General features: G+C 39.2%; 1 protein-coding gene and 1 long non-coding RNA gene across 9 annotated transcripts in view; one reads left to right on the top strand and one right to left on the bottom strand.

The window, feature by feature from the left end:
• LOC128852505 (uncharacterized) overlaps positions 1 to 6679 on the bottom strand; it is a 31688-nt gene extending 25009 nt beyond the window's left edge. For 4 of the 5 annotated variants that reach the window (XR_008450380.1, XR_008450381.1, XR_008450382.1 and 1 more), the window contains exon 1: positions 958 to 6679. This is a non-coding gene — a long non-coding RNA (uncharacterized LOC128852505). The remainder of the gene's footprint in view (positions 1 to 957) is intronic. The other variant, XR_008450379.1, reaches the window with a different exon arrangement.
• The window catches only part of ARHGAP15 (Rho GTPase activating protein 15), a 329586-nt gene that overhangs the window by 297121 nt on the left and 11608 nt on the right, over positions 1 to 20857 (top strand). For all 4 annotated transcript variants that reach the window (XM_054069943.1, XM_009558976.2, XM_054069945.1 and 1 more), the window contains one exon: positions 7929 to 8034. In XM_054069943.1, coding sequence (XP_053925918.1) covers positions 7929 to 8034 — 106 coding nt within the window. The remainder of the gene's footprint in view (positions 1 to 7928; positions 8035 to 20857) is intronic.

The following is a 20857-nucleotide window of genomic DNA, read 5'->3' as shown; positions in this document are numbered from 1 at the left end:
GTTGGTTTAGATTACATGGTGCAAAAGGAAATTGCAGAAAATAATAACTTCAAACCAGCCTCTGTAGTGCGAATTTGTAAGAATTTGGTAGCGTTCTCATCTCTCGCATTTTCAGGACAGACGCATTCATCCAGTTGCTAGGAAAACCAAATAATGAAAACATAGCTGGGATTTAGCAAGTTCCACTGGGAATTACCTATGATAGAGGGCAGGGCTGCACTTCCTCAGAACATGCTCCTGCTGTAAAAATTCACAAACCTGGCATTCATACAGGCATCTGTCGCTTGCTCTAATGCCAGTTCATAGTATACATACAAACATCTGCTTCCATGCACAAAGGGATACAGAACGCTTGACAGGTCTGTGTTAGCAGGGTTCGCAATGCCAGTTCTTTATGCAAAAACCCTAATGCTTCCCGTCAAGCCATTAGAAGTGATACAATCAGCCCAGGCCCCATTAAGCCATCAGTGTCCACCTGTGATAAAGATGGCCATTTGTTTTCTTAAAGCCCACTTAATGTCTGCTTAACTCAATTTGTCAGGAAATGTAGAACAATTTCCTCACAGCCTGAAATTTGGTAGTGGTTCAAAGTCAAAAGGCCAGGTCTAGTCTTATTCAAATGATATAATGAACAGTCTTCAAATCCAAATCTCCCTTGGGGAGATGCTGTTTACTTTTTTTTTTTTCCTTTTTTTTTAGTTAGAAGGGGAAAAAAAAAAGGGAAGAATAAAATGTATGCTTTTCTTTGATTACTAAAAATATTGAATCCTTTTAACCCCTTCATATTGGTCAGCTGAGAAAGGAACTTCCTTGCTTCCTTCTTTTGCTGGAGGTTAATCTATTAAAGGTTAGACAGAGCAGAGCAAAACTACCAGAATGAATATTCACAAAATTATTTCCAGCATATTTTAAAAGTCCTTTTTTTTTTTTTTTAAAGCATAAAAATTTACAGCTTACCATCTAAAAGATCCCTCCAGTTTTCACCCTTCCTGGAATCTCTCCTGGGGTGCCAACAAGGGGCCGATCCCACCTCTCGACCGCAATGCCAAGGGTGCCATTCCCACTGAGCGAAACCAGAGTGCATCTCAGACCTCTGGTGGGAATTATCCTGGGGAAATCAGACAACAGCTAAATAAATGTGACAGGATACAGCCCCAAATTTACAGTTGTTCTGCAATGGTTTCTATTCAGCATCCTAATATTCACATAGGGTGATATCTGAGAAATGCTTTGCCACCTCAGCCCTGCGCATCCTTCTAACCTGCCATGTTTTTCTCTGCCCCAAATAACTGCCCGTCCCCAGATCCTCAGCCAACGTGTCAATTTGAACAACATGGGTGAGGACCAGAGGGATGCCAACCAAAACCACCCTTGGCATGGACGGTGGGGGCAAGAGGAGGCTGTGAAAGAGAGAAGAGTGGGCATTTCTGGAGCTGGCAGTAATGTCTTGTCATGCTTCCATCACTTTGAACAAAAAAATTAAGTAGTGAAGGGTCATCGCTGTGGTAGGGCAGAGCACTACTGCTAAATCACCTCTTCAGCCAAAAAAAAGAGTGGGGAAAAATCCTCTACATAGAATAAACAGAATTCTTGATATCAAAAAAATATATATAATAACTCACCGATAGGTTAAAAAAATTGAATTGAATTAGAAATCGTGACCTCGCGGATACTGTTTCTGTATCTGGAGACAATCTTTGAAAGTGTGAGCAACTATTTGTGTTTCTCTGGGAAGGAGTGCAGGTCAAGTATCGTAGCGCAGTCTCTCTGCTGGCTTTAACTGCTGTTGGGGAGGTGCGTTACGGCCTCGAGTTGTGCATTTGCAGAGAAAATATCACACCGTCCAGATGCTCAAGTCTGCTCTTTCTGTGCAGAAAACCCCACGCAAGGCTGTAATAGTGTATGAAATACCAGGAAAGAGCTCAGCATATTTCTCTGAGGCTTGGTAGAAGTTAGCGATGAAGCACAGTCATTTCAGTCGGGATCAGACTATCCATTAACTATCAAAGTCCTAAGTCTAATTAACCCCCAAAACTGACTGACAAAGATCATTCCTCTTTTATGCCACCTAACCGGTTGTACGTACGCTGGGCATGCAGTACCTAAGTCAGATGCTGCTTTGTTCTAATTAGGGCAGCAAATTTTGTTTTCTGTTTGGTACTTGCTGTTACATATTGCATGTAATGTATGGCACTGTTAAGGGAAAAAAATTGGAGTCAAAGTGCCTGGAAAGTTAGGTCTGCTCTGTAGCACTGTGAGATTGTTGACATCTGCCGAGGTTGGAGAGCTCAGTAAGCAGGAAATGGGGTGTCACTCTGAGTGGTAGTTTACCATTATCCTGGCATCCTAATGAAGTGTCTGCAGTGCACAGAGCTTCTGGATGGCATCTTAACGCACGGCTAAGCAAAAGCACTTCTCTCCTTGTCACTGTCATCCATCTGCCTGCACCCTACTGTAGCCAATGGGATGGAACCATGCTACAATGTGCTATAAGCCATTTAGAGTTGCACATTGCATAATCAGTCCCATCAAATATGTAAAAAATGACTATTATTGGTTATTTCCCTCAAACTCTGGCACCTGGAGTTTGATACATTAAAGTTTAACTTTTTTAAGTGCTGGTTTTTTCCCATTAATTCCACATACATTTTTGTTAAATGGGACTGAGTTGCAAACTCATTGTCTTGGGTCTTGCTAATGGCTTGCAAAAGTTGTATGAATATTCATTGCAAACTCCACTTTATATCACATACGATGAATTTATCAATTGCCCATATAGAGAGGTTTCACGCAATTCTCATTTTCTTCTGCAACGTTTGTTTCTGAGGCATGAATAAAAAGTAAAATCAATTCAGATCACAAATTGGTTATTTTCCTTATAGCAAACATTAGTTAGTTTGAATGCTTCTTATAGATTTTTTTTTTTTAAAACAAGAAAATATTTTACAATCTATCTGCATGAGACGATAGCCGTAGTGTACTGCAAGTGATTAAAATTGGGACTTTTATGTTGCATACAGAAACATTAAAATAACCTGACACCAAAAGTGATAGAAATGATTTATCCATCTATTTATAGATAAAAATATGTGTATATTAGCCGGCATGACTTCCAGAAAATGAAGTGGAGTTTCAGGCAGTTGGCGTCTCTGAAAAAAAAAAATCAAGTTAACAGAGCACTCTTTTAAACAAGTTTTCGTTCTCTGATAACACCAAAGCTATCGAGGACTGGGGTTAAGCATTGTGTGACAGGGCAAGCTTCTAAAATGGGCAAGAGCAAGATGAATTGGCTAAGTCGGGTGTTTATTTATACAAACAAGAGGGCAGAACATAATTTAGTTGCATCAGGAATTTTTCACAGACATTAAAACTATAGCAAACATAACAGCGGGGATGCTTGCACAGCAGCACAGTGGGGAAGCTCGCAGAGCGTCTGCCCACACTACGGCTGGCTGTAGCCACAGCCATAAGTCTCACAATTTCATTAGCACTCGAAAATCCACCTAAACCACTCCATTCCGATAAAAAAAAAAAATAATAAATGAAATAAACAAACCAAAAAAAGCCCCAGACGAGACCTGTCTTTCTCTCGGCAGCTGAATCAGCCGCGAATTGTTGGAAAAACTCTTGGCAGACAGATTTTGCTGTAGCAACAGTGTGTGACGTTTTAACCACAGCAGAAATCATATCCAAAAAAAACAAAACAAGGTGAGAAGAGCCATGTGAGAAAATCAGGGAAAACCATGCTCACAAAAAAAACCCCAACAACAAGACATAGATTAGGTGGCAGATCAATAGTTTGATATTTTATGCAGCATCATAAATCACTGTTTTTTTCAGCAGTTCAGCTGTGAGGCTCGAAAGCATAAAAAGAAACCGTGGCTCGTGATAAAATTAGGCATTAATGTGAGCCATAAATGCTATTTAACATTAAACACACACAAGGCACTGAAATGCCTGGTAAAGGGAAACGGGCACTATGGTAAAACTATAGAAAGTCAGTCAGACATGAATAATGCAGCAGGTCTGAGGGGGGTCATGGGTCAGACTCCAGTACCTTACAAAATAATGAATACACGTCAGGTTAGAGACATACATCCCTTCCTAGCAAACGTGAGTTATTGGAGATAAACCCGGGACTTCCTGTTCTGAAACAAAGTGGTTTGTTGTAAACATCTACATCCGCTTAAAATTAATGATTAAAAGAAAGATTCGTTGGGATTTGCTTAAGTATTCTTTATGGACAGGAGTGTTAAAGGTTACTTTCTTCACTCATTTTTACCCAGCCACTGTTAATGTTACAGACACATCATGTTTTCTTCTGTGCTCAAATGTTTATCCAAAGCTCATTTACAAAAGAGCTTATATAATATTAAGTGGGCTTTTTGTCAATGCATTCTTCATTTAAATATAAACAAGAGAACATCTCCTCGGTTTTGCTCTGTTAAAGGCAGTCAGTAGGATTTTTAAAGACTGTAACTCAAATGCTAAATACTACGTGGAAAATCATCTGTGATTCACTTTGGAGCACCTTGATCTGCTGCAATTACCACCTATATCTTCCGTATTTTGCCCCCAAAATGCAGAAAGAATTAATCATCCTCTCATTCTTTATTTGATATATGTGATTGCTATAACTCTTCCTTCAGAAATCTTCATAGGGAAAAGAGTCCAACTTTCCCAAGTGGGAAACTTTTCCCCAGGTTTTCACCAATTTTTACAATAAAAAGAAGAAATAATATTATTTCTTTTTATCAGAACTGGTCTGCTTCATTTTCTAGACTCAGCTGGAGAATTTAACAGCTCTTCAGAGTGTTTTCCTTCCTTTGCACCCTGTACTGCTAGACTTCATAATACGGCATGAAGACAGGGGTACCTTCTTCACTACGATTTATACAACCCCTCAATTAAGGATTTCCTCCCTCTGTTTGAGGATTGTAAAGAGAAAAACCTCAAGAAAAAAAAAAACAAAAACCCTAAGTTAAAAAATCTTCCTACTTAGGATTCTGAAAGGGGAAAATTTCTAGGAAAGTGGAACTCAAAGATTTACAGAAAGAAAGCGAATGCATAGGTATTGCAAGTGAAGCATAAGATCTTGCATCTGATCTGTTAAATATTCCATCAACAAGGTCAAGAGTAAAGACAAGCCCAGCCACAAAAAAATGAAGTGAGAGTAAGCTCTAATAAAAAAAATGAACAGTTTATCCTCTTCAGCTTCTCAAGTGGAAAAATAAATTCTTTTATACTAGAGAAAAATCAAGCCTGTATATAACATTTAAAAAAACCCACCAATATCAACCATTTTAATGAAAGAGTACCCAATATTTTCATGGAGCTACAAGAGGGAGCGAGACTAAGTGTTATGGCAAAAAACCTGGGCTCAGCAGCTTTGTGTGGGAAATGGTGAAATGTGACTGTGATTTATAATGAGAAAAGGTATCTACAACATACAATTTTCTACCTAGCTGCAAATAATAATTCATAGTGATGTCCCTTCCAGATAAAATACCTTTGCAATGTAGGACTCGTGTGGTAAAATGATCGTGATAAATGTCAGACCAGTGCAGGTAACGGCTTTACAAACCATTAAGATTAGCTGGCTCTTTTTTTTTTTTTTGATGATAACAGTAACCATGCTGTGACTCTATGTGGTAATAATATCTCAGTACTGATAAATGCCAGAGCCAGGCAGAGGTGTTTATCATTCCCAGTTCAGAAATGCTGACTAAAGTTCCCACATGTTGCCTGTTTTTTCTTCTTTTACAACAGACTAGCAATTAACAAATAGACCGATTCACAAAACAATTTCATCCAAAATTTCTACGGGTTTTGTGCTTTAGTGCCTGCCTAAACAACTCTTCTCCTTGTGTATCAGTACTAATGAATTTGGTAGAGTAAGCCCTAAACCAAAGCTTTCTACCCTTGCCATTCTCTCAATAATTTCTTTGCAAATAAATACTGGCCTTTTAGGTTATTTCTTATGAAGAAGCACAGCCTTTGTGAGGTAGGGTTTTTTTTTGTAGAGAAGGGGGTTACCAAGCTGGTATATGTGTTAATCAACTCAGGGAAGAAACATTTCCTTCCAGGATAGCACAATGAATTTTACTCTGTGATATTTCCTTGCTTACCTCAGTGTTTCAGTTCCACTCAAGTCCATTGAATTCTTAGGAGAAAACAGAATTACAAAACGTACTAGTTGAGAAACTTTATCGGAGAAGTCGCCGTACAGGCAGGACAGCCCCAATCTGAATAGAACTTCCCTAGTAAGATAAAAGCATGTGTACATACTAAGCAGCACAAATCAAAAGCCCAGAGAATTTGTAGCCCTCTTCCTACAATAAATTCACTTCTGCCAATTTCACATTGTGTTCGTTTACAGCTTCGGTCATTTTTCCACGGGACAGATCATCTATAGGACAAAAATAAACAGTACTAATGGCTTGTGGCAGAAAACATCAAGGGATGGCTGGTTTGCAAGATGGGGAGAGTTTACGCTGTTCAGAAGCTGAGGCTCTGTATAGGTCAAACCAGATCAAGAGGAAAATATACACAAAGTATATTCTTCACTTGTGAGTAACTTCGTTGTCACTATTGTCAATCACATGGCTTCCTACAGAATAAATCCATGTGAAAATCTGAGGGTTTTTTTTACTGGAAAATAATGCCTATACATTGACTCCTTTGAGATCTTGTTCTTCATAGCTACATAAATATTCAGATTATAAATGATATAGGTCTATATCTGTGTGCACGAAGTATTAATTTCAACAGGAATTAAGAATACAACCCGAGAAATTTTAATTTCTAAACTGAGTCCAATTGCAGAAAATTTTTGTATGAAACTTTTTTTCTGGTGAAACCTTTGAATCAAAGCACTAATCACAATGCTTGTTTATGCAGCACCTACCGCAACTGGGATTCATTCTTGATTGAGATCTCTGGGTGCTAGGGTAATATGAATATTAAAAAGGAACATATACGAAGAATGATAGGTGATAATTAAATCATAGATGATAAGATCAGAAAAGTATTCTCAGGTTATCTAGGGCATGTAACATGCAAGATGTTTTCCCTACGTCAGACCTACTGGCACCTTATCTAATCTGCTCCTAAATGAAAGCACAGTTGTACATGACTTTGCTCTAGTTGCAACATCTTATACAAATCGATGAATATATCAGTCAAAGCTTTCCCATGAAACTATGAATGGTGCATCATCAACAGGAAGGTATATCTTAACAAAAGGAGAACTATGTTCCTATCACTTCAGAAGAGATTAAATCTTAGTACTGCATTCTTTATTATTAAATGTGAGTTTGAAATACAGTTTTTTTTTCCTACAGAAATTACAGTTGTGATATTAAACTGATATTAGAAAATGGCTACACTAAAGTGGTTTCTCAAAATAATTGATCATCAGAAAGCATGACTAAAAAAAATAGCAAATTATTTTATATTTCCAGACATGGTGGGGTATAACATTAAGGATAGGGATACATAAATATTGCTGACTAAATTATGAAGAGAAAAAAAGGACAACAAGGACTACATGGAACTGCATCCATCACAGAAGCCGCATCATTGGACAAATGTAATTCCAAAGTGGAATTTTGCTCTTAAAATGTGTATCCCTTACTACTTGCAAGTATTTTTGCTCAGGATGATAGTCTAACAGTCCAATAAAATAAATTGAAAGCATGAGAATATAAATCTGTGAATCAGAAAATGTTTCCTCAAGATTAAGAAGAAATTTAAATCCTTGTACATTACTCTCGCTCTCTATTAAGGTGGCAGAAGACATTGTATCATGGTTTTAACCACATGTTAATGATATCTTTTCTTGTTAAGGTATCAGATACAGTACTGGGCAAAGTAATGTCGTAATATGGCATTTAAGTGGCTGTTTTCTCTTATTTCCCCCGCTTTAGAAATCCAGGACAACACCACTCGCATCAAATCCATAAGGAACCTGGTAAAAAAGCTTCCTACACCAAACTATGACACGATGAAAATCCTCTTTGAACATCTAAAGAAGTAAGTAGAACTGTGGTATTAATAGAACAATAATTTTTAAAGGAATCGGCGCGTGATGTCCAAATCCTATTAGAAACGTCATCCAAAACACCAAAGATAATTACATTCTTTGGCAAAACTAAGCATGATTTATGATATCTACGTATATCCTATTCCTGCTCAAGAAATCAGTATGTCTAAGCAAAAAACCTAATCATACCTCCACTGGAAAACGAAACAGTTCTGTTTCCTTCAATGTAGTCAGACACTTCAGTAGATTACTATGCCACAGGGATATTGAATTCAGCAAATGCAACACGTGCCAGCATTGCATTTCTCCAGTCTGGTTTGACTTTCTCTAACGACAGACCTTTTGATCACCATATTTTCATCATTGAGATCTTTGTTATTCAAACTCCCTCATTGAGGCGTGTAGCGAGAGAAATAACCTCACCCAAGAAAATACATTACGAGCTCTTGTGCCTCATGGGGAATCTTATGATCACACAGAACATCTAAGAAATGCTGAGGAAAGATTTGCAAGTGCACTTTTGCTCTCCTAATGTTTCTGAGATACCAGAGAGGCAGAAAAACGGCACTATGAGAACCCATCTTATCATTCTTCTGTGGTTTCCACACTCCTTGAGCTCCATTTGCAAGAAATGTCAGACAAAAAAGTCAATCAAGGTTCTCATGTTCATTTTTGGTTGTCTTCTTGTGTTTCACGGCATTAATAGTAAAAACATATATAGATCACGTGCTCATTTGGAAACCAACCTGCAGCTGTTTGACTTGCAGAATGACTGGGGAGAAGTTGCAGATTCGAAGACAGAGGTACACGAAGGGCAGGATCCTATTCCTTCCTCCATGGCTGTCCTGGTGGTGTGGCTAACCAGAGCCATTTTGTGCAATCACTTTTTAGTGAAACTACCCTTAAAATTGAAGGGACTAAGCAGAATCTAGGGCTGCATGGAAACTCTGTGCACACAGAGGAGTAGTTCTTCTCAGGAATGATATAATGACTCCACTGAGTGAGTAATAAAGACTCCAGATAAAAGACAACTTTGAGCTTATGATGAATGATGCCTTTATACTGATCATTTCTGCTATATTCTCCTGGCATGTACATATAAGAGATGTAGATTGCTTATCTTGTTTTGCAGCTTCCAGTTGAAACTGCAAAATGAAGTCTGTGCATCCCCATTTCATTAAGCTTGGAAGGATTTTAACAGTCCATAAAATTACTGAGTTTGGCCTTGCAGAAAAACAGTTTTCTATATTTTCATCTGATGCACCGTGTGCAGACGTTCTCTCTTTTGGTGGTTTATCCAGAGAAGGATGATAATTTATTACTGCCAAAGGAAGAATAATAAGGGAAATTTTTTCCTGGGAAGAACCTGAGAGCAAGAAGCAGGTACATGCTCTTAGCACAGATATGCCATATATAAAACTTACTGCACACTATGGGGCGTTGATCCCAACTTGAAGAAAGTTTTGCTACCACGTCTTAAGGGAGAGCTATAAGGTATACACAATAAGTCTTTGATCTCACAGTTAAATCACTTGATTGAGACTCAGGAGACGTGGGTTCAGTTCTTGGCTTTGACCGGATGTTCTAGGTGACCTTGGGTAAATCACTTAATCTCTCTGTGCCTTGGTTCCTTGTTTACAAAATGATGATAATGCTTCCTTTGTCTGCCTTGGCTTTTTAGAGCATAATCTGTTTGGGACAGCAATTGTTTCCTGCCGTGTATGTGTAGAATAACTGGCAAAACTGGACCAAGCCTGGTAGGCTTTTTAAGAAACAAAAAAGAAACCCAAAAACCCCACTAAAATACAGATAATAAAATATCAATACTTTGTAATGCATAGGTAGACAATATTAGATTGATTACAACTCTATAAATGTGGTAGGAAGGTGGATGCTATCCAGATAAGCTCATGCCCTTACCCGTGTCACTGCAGAAGGCATAAAGAAGCTAAAGGTATACCGACACAGTACTGTGGTACAGAGTGATGGAAGGTTGGAAAATAGAATATTTGGGCCAGTTGGGGGTCTGCACATTATAAGAGCAATCATCTGAGTCTCTCTGGAGATGGTCACCCTTCTCTGCTACAGACCCTCAGGGAAGGACAGGACTATTCCATAGACTTCGCTCTATTGATAAAGAAGCAGCAGTAGAACAGATACTGAAAACATCAAAACCAGATAAAAACTGGTTTATTCTCTTGAACTTGTGAATGTAAAAGATAGAAGCCAGTCAGAATGGTCTCATGGCACTGTAAATGAGAATAAAGAAATACACAAGAAAGACAGTGAGTTGCTGGAGCATTTCCAGAGAAGGGCAAAGAAGCTGCAGGGTCTAGAGCACAAGTGTTATGAGAAGCGATTGAAGAAACAGGGCCTGTTTAGCCTGGAGAAAAGGAGGCAGAAGGGAGACCTCATCACTGTCTACAGTTCCCTGCAAGGAGGTTGTAGTGAGGTGGGTGTTGGTCTCGCCTCCCAAATAAGCGATAAGACAAGAGTAAATGGCCTTAGTTTGTGCCAGCGGAGGATCGGATATTAGGAAAAATTTCTTCACCAAAAGTGTTGTCAAGCATCAGAACAGCTGCCAAGGGTAGTGGTGGAGTCACCATCCCTGGAGGTACTTAAGAGACGTATAGATGTGGTGCTTAAAGATACAGTTTAGTGGTGGAGTTGGCAGAGTATGATTAAGGGTTGGACTCGATGATCTTAAAAGTCTTTTCCAACCTAAATGATTCTGGTATTCTTTGATTCTATATACACAGTACACAATGACATGATGTTTAAACTATGTAAATATAGGGTATACGTGCTTGTTTATATTGACCTAGGAAACAAGACTAGTTTGTAGAGGTTAAAAAGCATAGAATTATATCACTTTTAGGGATACTTTTCAGAAGAGGGGTGCCAATGTACACAATGTGCCAACCTCACCGCTCATTTGCATCTTGTGCCGCTCTCCTTAACCCCAAGGTTTGTTCTTTGTAAATCACAAGAGGTTCAAAAGTTTCTAATCAGTCAAAAAAAAAAAAGCAGCAAACTAATTCAGTGTGAGGGATGTTATTGTGATTTCTGTATTTGCTGGTGGAAACGTTCCTGCTAAGTGCTGAACTGAGTTTCAAAGGATGGGGAGAAGCTCAAGTACTGCAGTTATGCTGTTTCTGTCACGTTTCCCTCTTTCTCCTACTCGTTTCTTTCTTCTCTAACAAACGAGTAGGAAAACAGGGCCATGCAGACCTGGTGCATGGGACTGTGTAAACCTGTGACTTTTGTACAGCACAACAGAGCACACATCTCACTGGCACACAGGAGATCAGCACGAGAATCCAACCTTCACCCAAAAGGCTGCAGTTTTCCTAAATCACTGACAGCAGCAAGACTGCACTGTGGTTTCATCCTGCAGCGATCCAGTCTGCAGGTATAGGTGCAGATCAAGCACAAATAATGCAAAATGCACTTTGGAAGGACCCTCCTTTAGAAATCCAGACAAAGCAGCTGATGAGAGAGTCTGTGAGAAGGGCCTGGCAGCAGGGATTAACACCAGTGCCATATATCTTTCTTAAACCAAGCCCCCTGAAGTGGCAAGAAGTCACAGTGCAGCATATGAAGCCCACGGGAGAAGGATTAAAAGCAAATCTTGGGGCTGCAGTACCTGCTCTTTTAATGAACAAAAATGTTTTTTGACCAAAAAAAGCCCACCAATGTCCCCTGTTCATCTTTGCACTTAAATTATGCTACTACTCATCAAAAAAAATCATACTTTACACATGAAAGAAACAGCAAAATCTAACCTGAGTAAGGATTTTCCCCAGTAAAGGGCTACATAAAACAGCCTGTTCTATTTGAACACGCTTACAGAATATTTCCTTGGTGTATACAGCCCATATAGAGATATTCCACACATTTGTGAAAACAACACTGTTGTTCCCCAGGACTTCACTCTTTCATGTTGCATACTTTCCAGTTAATTTTACTCCCAAACACAGTAAGCTAATACTAGGTATCAGACAAAAAAAACATGATAAACCTTTCTGATCCTATCTTGCAGGGATATACGGGACATCAAATGGTGCAGAAACCTTGTACTGTCTCTCTGCACAAACACAAACTGAGCAACCAATCCCTATTCAATATATCACTATTTGTACCTAATAATTTACTCATAAAAATACAAATGAGGCAGAAGGAGCATTTTCCTCTTTAAGGACCCCACAGTATTTTGTGACTGGGACTTAACCTTCTTTTACGGCAGCATCTTTGAGGTGGCTGTTATATACCCTTTGGGAAACAGAGGCACAAGGTGTTCAAACGGCTTAAAGATTCAGTCTAAACCAGCACCAAAATCTAAAAGGCTGGAGGAATTTTTCTTTGCACTGAGGCTTCTGCAAAATACTCCTTCCTCACTAATGCAAAATGTGGGAGGAGAGAGGAACACCCTGGCTGTGTCCTCTGTACCATGCTCTGAGCTGGCGAGGGCAGACACAGCTCTGCTCCAGAAGCTGTGCGCCTGCATTGTACAGCACTGTGCCTGAGCTAATAAGCTGTGCTTATTAATGTTAAATTAATGAATCTCAGCCTGCTCTGCTTATTAGGTTGAGCTCCGTGCCACTGGAAGGCAGCTCTGCGACTCCCAGACCCGAGCTGTCTCACATCTGACCAGGCTGGAGCACAGGGCAGCCAAGCTCGAGTCTGGCTTTACCCATCCATGTAGGCACTCCTGTGAGGGGATGTATTACAGACGACCCCCCTCTCCTTACTTATTATTTTCCCACACAAAGGCAGGATAATATGTGTTATTTACAAAAGTATAAAATGGATGTTGAAATAATTAAATGGGAAGACAGGGGCCAGCCTGATGCTACCATCCCTCTCCCTTACGTGGAAAGCACTGAACCCAGATGCCCAACTGTGGAAGATATTCTTCCAGCAGCAGCATCTGCCTCCTTGGCAGGCACTTCAGGCAAGTTGTCTGGGGAGGTCTGCAGTTGCCTCTTGGTTTATCACGTGGATCTGTTACTGTGGCCTGCCTGGCTGCCTTGTCCAAGCAGAAGCCGGTTCCTTTAGATTCACCTTTGAATCCAAGAAACTCCATTTTTCTGCTCCATTTTTTCCCGTACTGTACGTAGTACACTGAAACATTTTCAGATGCCATCCAAGCTTTCTGCTCTTTCAGAATGATTTCCTTTCTGATTGCCTTCCCCCCGCCCAAGTTCTTCACTCTTACTGGTAACTGGTTGCATCAGTTTCACTGGAAATAAAGCTCCTTATCAAGAGTAGAACTTTATATCTAAGCCAAAACCACTATGTCTTAATATATTAACTAACAAAATTTGTAAGTATTCATGCTTCATTCGTTTTGAATAATAATCTTCCCCCATATTCATAGGTCTACGAACAGAGAAAAGCATCCAAATTTGACCAATGAAACACACCCACCTCTCAAACCTCACAACACCTGGCAGCTGCATTCACGCTTTGGCAAAATACGTGTGATTACACAGACTTATGTCTACCTATGAAAGATTAAAAAAAAAAGATAAAAAAGGCATGCACAGACAGAAGCCCACAGTAACCTGCACACCAGGACACAACGACACGTCTGGGTCCAGCAGCGGGACAGAGAATTCTCAGGAAAAAGGAGAAAATTAAATTAAAGCACGACATTTAGTAAGACTAAGCAGGGGAAGTCATCAAACTTCCTTTCTTTCAAAGTTGGTAGAGGAAGGATGTAGCAAACATATGTGATTTTCTCTTACTAAACTATGCGTTATGTCAGTAGTTTCAGGCAGGCTTACACATTAATCTAGGCTCAGGAGAACCCTTTTTTTTCACACAGTAGAAGAACAGATTACATTAAGAACTATATAAGCTTTTAATTTAGAAGAGGGGGAAAAAAGGTAAAAGCTATTGAAAAGAAAAAACAGTCCCCAGAATGGGAGAATTATACAACAAATTCCTATTTGGGAAACCTCAAAGAATCTGGGCATTTAAACTTTGCTTCAGGAAAAATGCATGGATTCAGGAAACTGGATTCACACGTGTCCTTAACTGAAGGCACAAGGAAGACTATTTGTTGGAATTATTTCCTAAATTGAGACCTTTCTCTAAAATCAGGCAACTCATGAGCAGCTCTTGCTTTTCAGATGCAGGACAGCACCAGGGAGAAAAGTTTAACGTTACTCCTACAATATTTGGGAGCATCTACTTGAAATGTGAGGAGGAGAAACGCCCTCTTGCACCAGAAGAGTGTGTAGGTGACTGACCAGGGACATAAAAGACTCAGTCATCCCTGAGTAGCACTTTAAGATTTACATAAAAAGAATTAATCAGTTTCTAGCTTGAGAAGGGCAAATATATATCGAGACATACTCTTGCACACGTGCTTTTCTCTGTTTCAGCTATAGAAGAGTTTTAGAAAGGAGATGGAGCAATGCCAACACTTGTCCTGCTTACTGTAGCTTCCCAGAGCTTATTTTAGGGGGAAGGAGAAGAGTTAAACCCATTTTCTCTCTGCTAAGTACATATCGGTCTACTAAACTCTCCCCATGTAAATTAGTGGACAGAAGAAAATGTGCTTCAGGCGCCAGTGTGCATAGGACAGGAGTAATAATAGATTTTGGATTAAAGGTAAAAAAGAAATCCAGTCTTCCAGAAGCACATTTATGCATGTTTAGTTTACTTACTCTGCACTGGGGGTGACCTACTACCAAGGTTTTTGCGGTCGTGCCTAGTCCTTCATGTCGCAGAATAAGAGAGTTTGCAAAGTGCACCTCTTCCCCGAAGAATACCTTACAACTTAGTGTTTCTAATGAGAAGAATGGCGAGTAATTAAAGCCATATTTTTACCTGTGTCTCCATACACTTCCTATTTCCACAACCGTATTTAAAAATACAAACCTTGATTTTCATAACAATCAGGCAAATAATTACACTTGGTACTTTTCAATGTTACTGAGCTTCAAAATGTACGAACTGGTGTATCAGCAAATGGGAGAATGATAAAAATAATTAACATAGTTTTAATTTAAATATTTATGATACGGTTGACTCTGTGGCTGTACGGCACCATTGTGCTAGGTGCAGTACACAAATACGGAGAGATAGAGCCCCTGTTTCAAAGAGCTCCTATTGTTCATCCCACATTACTCAATATCAAACAATCTCAAAAAAGCTTTTCAAACATTAATTAAATCTCATAACTTCCTTTTCAGGTCAGTAAGTTTTATTATCCTAGTTGTATACAGGGAGAAAGTGAGGAACGAAGGGGGCAAGACACTTGCCCATGATGACACAGTGAACATTTCTCACTTCCACTCTCTGCTAACTCCCCAGTCCCCCACCCCAAGCCCCCCACGCTTTTGGAGGCTCGTCCACGTGCGTGTTGGCACTGTGGGTGAACGTGTGCATATGGACAGCACATCTCAAGGAAGGCCGGTGACTGCTAAGTACTTTTCGGTTAATCAAGACCATGTGAGAGTCCTGCTTCTGGTTTGCACTCACATAAGTTTTAGTAAAATATCACTGATGGAGTTAATTTATGTGATTTTGTAACCTCTTAATATTGCTTGGGGTTAGCGTTCTTTTCGACTGGAATGTTTTTTGTTGGTGAAAATTAAGAATGCTCAATTCATTACAAAAGGGCTTTTTTTGCTCCCTTTTTTTATTTTTTTCTCTCTATTTTTGGAGATTGGACCCTAACACATTAACATCCAGGACTAGGTCATCAAAGGGTAAAACACAATGCTTTTCATTTTTCTGACTAAAGATATAGGATTTTTTCTCAGAATAAGGCTGTAAAATAAATAATAGGCTTCACATTTCTTAAGATATTCATGGGAACTTAAAGAAAAAAAACAAAACAAAACAGACTTTAATGCCAGAATGTCAGTATTCTGCGCAAAATAATTAATATAACACAATAGGATCTATTCTACTATCGATTGAAAGGGAATTTATGCAGGTAATTCATTAAGGCTAGTGGGAGTTTGGCATGTAAATCCCCCAGCACTTTGATAGGAAAACAGACCCTGATTTTTTTTTTTTTTATTTTTTATAAGCTATAAAATATAAGATTTTCAATGGAAAATAAATAAAAAGAAAAAGCAAATACCAGAACAGCTAAGACAACGGGTATTCCTGCTCTGTGAGACTTCTGAAATGACATTAGACCAAATCACTTTTCACACATTGCAAGAGATGCAACAATCATTTCAATCACCATGTTAAGAGAATCAATACATTTTTTGCTTCCAGAGAATGGTACTTTACATTCCAACATTTGCAGGTTATCACCTTCATACTACTCTTTTTGCGGTCAAGTGCATGATTAGTACTTCTGACAGTGTATTGGCCATTTTCTTATGAAGCTCCACAAATTCTTGTAAATAAAAACCAATCTGAAAAAAAATAAAAATGAAGAGCAAATCTGTGGACTGGAATGCACCCTCCTTGTAATGGGAACAAAAAGCTGGCAATGAAATATAAACCTAAATCATAGCAGAATGACCTACTTTAAGGCATTTGCCAAAGAGACAGTGTTTTAGACAGCTCCTCTGAAGTAGCGTCTTTATGTCTATGCCATCTGCAGATTTATTATTGTGCTTTAGGAAAAAAAAAAAAAAAAGAAGGAAAAAAAAAAAGGAAAGAAAAACCTACAGTATGCCCGAACAAAACTCAGCTTCATCTATAGGAAAGATTCCAGTACTGTGGGCACCACACCCACACCTACTGATGTGGTCCAAGTTTTTTCTTTAAAGGCACCTAATTAAGAAACCCTGACTCATTTACATGGAGACATTTGATCTAAATTACACTCCAAACCACACCAAATTAGGAGCATCTGTGAATGCAAAGTGTTTGTTCCCAGTGACTGGTAGAATAAGGCCAGTTCTGGACGGCACATGTTCAAGTGACGAAAAATATTTCAGATGTAACATATTTCTGAGACCCACTTTTCCACTAATAATTCATAATGAGTTAAACCAGTATCTCTGAACAATTCTTTCAGGCTGTGAAAAAAAACCTCATTTTACTTTTAGGAGGCAGAAGGAGCAAAAAAAAAGGGATGGTAGACAACCACCTAGTTAGGTTGTTGTCCCTTAACACAACAATTATTTATGGTTTAAATCTGTGCAGTATGCCTATTGTTAGATAGACATTATTTCTGAAGACCAGATTAAGGGAAAGCATATATGAACAATTACTTGTTGTCACAGTCAAGGCCTTCTGCCTTGATAGATGATATATGTTGTTAACCCACTGTCCCAGCTTTCCTAACAAGTCCAAGCCAAGAGGAGGGTTTGAGGCACTCAGGTGGTACCCTACGTGCTGGAAAACAAGCAAAATGCAAGACTACGAGATCCGAGAGCAGTGTTTCCCTTTTGGTCAGTGTCGCTGCTGCGATCTGACCATGCCTATTTGTGTCCTAGAAGGTCATGCTGTGCAAAAGCGGGTCCTTCAGCAATTAAGAGACTTTTATCCCACTTTCCCACCTCCAAAAAAGAGTGAGCAAGGGGGACTGCAAAAGCCACTGGTTGCTGCTTTCTTCCTGTAGAGTCTAAACTGACAAAATAAAAAAAAAAAGGCTTTTATCTTGCTCTAATTTAAGCCATAGGAGCAGCCTGAGCACAGGAGAGTACAAATCCAAATTCCACGCTGGGTTTGCAATTCCCAGTCCACTAGAACAATTTGGCACCACCTTCAGATTTGGCCCATGCTGTCTGGCAGGCACCTTTTATTCTTCCCGTCTTTCATACTTTGTGAATAGTCTAAGTTACATAACGCCAGTGACAATTTGTTTATGGCAAGCATTAGAATCACTGTTTTATGATTACATTCAAACTTTAAGCCACATTCTGACATCTAAGGATCATCTTGCATCCTCATATATTATATACAATGAAGGTTTGTGTTCCAGAAAGGGGGGGGGTGAACTTTATAAATAACATGACTCCTTTTGTCTGAAGAGATTTTAATACATTTGTCTGATCTACTGGTTTTGCAGTAGCTAGAATATAATTTGAATATATTAATATTTTCAGCAACTGTGCTCAGGGAGCCCAGTTAATAACTTATGCATGGATATATAGATATACTTCAGACAGAGGTAATGTTTTTAGCCCTTATGTTGGTAATACTTAGAAACACACAATGAAAGAGCCTGTTCTTTCCTCCTCTTTGTTGTGGGCATGCATTGTGATGGTATGGAGCCAGTGTTCTTTCTGTTGTCTACACAGCCTGGATTCAATAAGCAGTTATATATGCATATTATGACAATGTGGTCAAGGAAACCAGATTTTTTTACTATACCTTCATGTGCCTGTACAGTATCAAATCTGGTATTTATTTTTCTCGTCCTCATTCAATATGTTAACAAAATCATAATTTGATACAGGTTATGTTCACTTTATAATTAAAATTACGGAGTTAGATGAAAATACAGCAAGATGTTGCTGAATGGAAAATATTTATCTTTTCGTACATTACGCATTATGGTGCAATGTAAAATCATAAATCTGTGGAGCAGCTAACTCCAGCCAAGCATACAGCAACTTGCCTCCTCCCCTGGTCCCCGAGATGCAACCAGTTACCTCCTCCAAGCCACGGTTTCCTACACGCATCTCAGCCTTGCCATTAGACACACTGCAGCATCCTCTCCAGAGCTTTGCTGTGGTCTTCTGAGAGAAGACCCCTTGCCATGGAGACGAGCCAAGAAAAGGGAATTCAGAAAAGTTCTGTATTTTTTACAGATCCCACCAAATGCCAGCACTTTCATGGACAAAGTGCAAACGTTTTACACCACATTCTCTGTGTCAGCACTAGTCTCAGCCTCACCAAAACACCCGAGGATAGCATTTTATCTGCCTTGAAACTGCTCTCACTTCTCAGATCATTGCCATCCTCATGGTATTTCCTAAACACTATCAGCAATCTCGGAGATCCCAGCGGTGCAGAGCAATCCTATGGCTTACGGAAGCTTTCCGGTATGTAAAGTTTACTGCGAACGTCAGTTTTCTGTATTCAAACTTTCAGATCAGAGAGAGTTTTCAGAAGGGCTGTGGCAAAACTAGTAGTAGGTATCTTAAGACCACCTCCTAGGACAACCCAGACTTGTTTCCATAAAAATGTCATCAAAGGAATGAGTTTTCCATTCCCTCAGAGTATCTACCCCATGGAAGTAATTGCAGCTGCTATGGACTTGGCATCAGCCCCGAGATTTCTATCTCAGAGCAAATTTCAAAGCTAGTTGAATATGTTTTAAATCTCACCTGAACACTATGGTGAGGAACTGCTTAAACTTTCTGGGTTACATGCTAATAGGTTTCCACATTACTGTTCATATTTAATTAAGTCTACGTAGCTTCCCATCCTGATGCAATATTTTCTTCCTAAGCAAGTGCTTTCTAGGCTTGTAAATCCATTTACAACAATTCATTTAAGTTTAGACACTTTCTGCTGTAGGGGGAGATACTTGCAGCACCTACAAAAGATGTTCTGAATTTAATCTTATCTGAGGGCCAGATAACACAGTGTCAGTGGTCTTCTGGAGCTCAAAGCAATGAAAAAAAATCATGTGCAAAAAAAAGAAAGCATACAGCTTCATCTCCAAGAGCAGTACGCCTATATACATCAATGAGCAAAACCATGCAGGGACAGACCCGTCTGGCTGGTGGTCACTGTCAGAAATGCTTCCCTGGAATTCCGTTAGGTGCATTGAGGCCTTTTTGACTCGGTTAAGCTGTGACTGAGAGATTTGGTGTCCTGGAAGCTGCTTACTGAACGAGCTGTCCCAAGACTGACAACTATGCTTTGATATCAACAGCAAAATTATACCTGTTGATTCCAAATTCTTCAGTGTCTGTCAAAGACAATTTCAGTTAGGAGGTCTAAGGGACTCGTTGCGTAGTTTTTTAACTGTGGATTTTGATCAAGGTGAGACAAAATCAGATATTGGAAAGTCTGGTCACTAGAAGCTTCAAAAATGGAACAAGCACAACCGCTGTAAGAGGCAGGGCTGCCTCTATGGACAACAAAGGCTTTGGCAAAGCATCTAGTGCGATTGGACCAAAGTCATCTGAGACCAGTACATGTATAAATGGATATTTGACTTAAAAAGGAACTAAGGAGAAAATTCAAAGCTGATTTAAAGCTAGGAAATGTTGCAGAACTTGCAGTACTACAAAGGGTGCATCTTAGAAAGACACAATATATGGAAAATCCTCCACTCCAGGCACTTCGTGCATTTAGTGCAATGGACTATACACGTGCACAAAAAATAAACATCAAGCTAAGGTGAGTGGACAAGACAGACAAAGTGTAAGTAGAAAAGACAATGCTGACATAGTAAATTCATTGCTCAAGGGCAAGTAAAATGTAAATAAGTTTAAAGAAATCAAAGACTCCTGGCACATACTCACTAGTGCATTTAAGAGATACATTCATCCTTCTCATGCTCAATATCAGGTCTGAAACAATCGTGATGCTGGGAGGCATGTTAAAGCATCTTTCAAATCCGATACAAACACAGGGTGTATATATTGCAATAGTAGCTTGTGGAGAGCTCAGAACTGAACCTGAAAGAGTAGGGATCCTGGTTGAGGTCAGACTCCATATAAAATCATCTCTGTCGGGCAGACTGCTACAGAAAGACTTCAATTTCAAACAACTAGATAGTGATAGTATAGTTTAAAAAAAAAAAAGAGATATTTAAATTGCGGACAACAAACAGACCAATATTTAGAAGTGTTTCATTATTTAAAAAGGTTGGAAACTAAAATATTTATGAAGTAATTACATGTAGAGGAGCTCACAGAGAAGGGA

The sequence above is a fragment of the Cuculus canorus genome, chromosome 6 (assembly GCF_017976375.1).
Source record: "Cuculus canorus isolate bCucCan1 chromosome 6, bCucCan1.pri, whole genome shotgun sequence".
In the NCBI taxonomy this organism is placed as follows: domain Eukaryota; kingdom Metazoa; phylum Chordata; class Aves; order Cuculiformes; family Cuculidae; genus Cuculus; species Cuculus canorus.
This window is presented reverse-complemented; position numbering and strand designations above follow the sequence as displayed.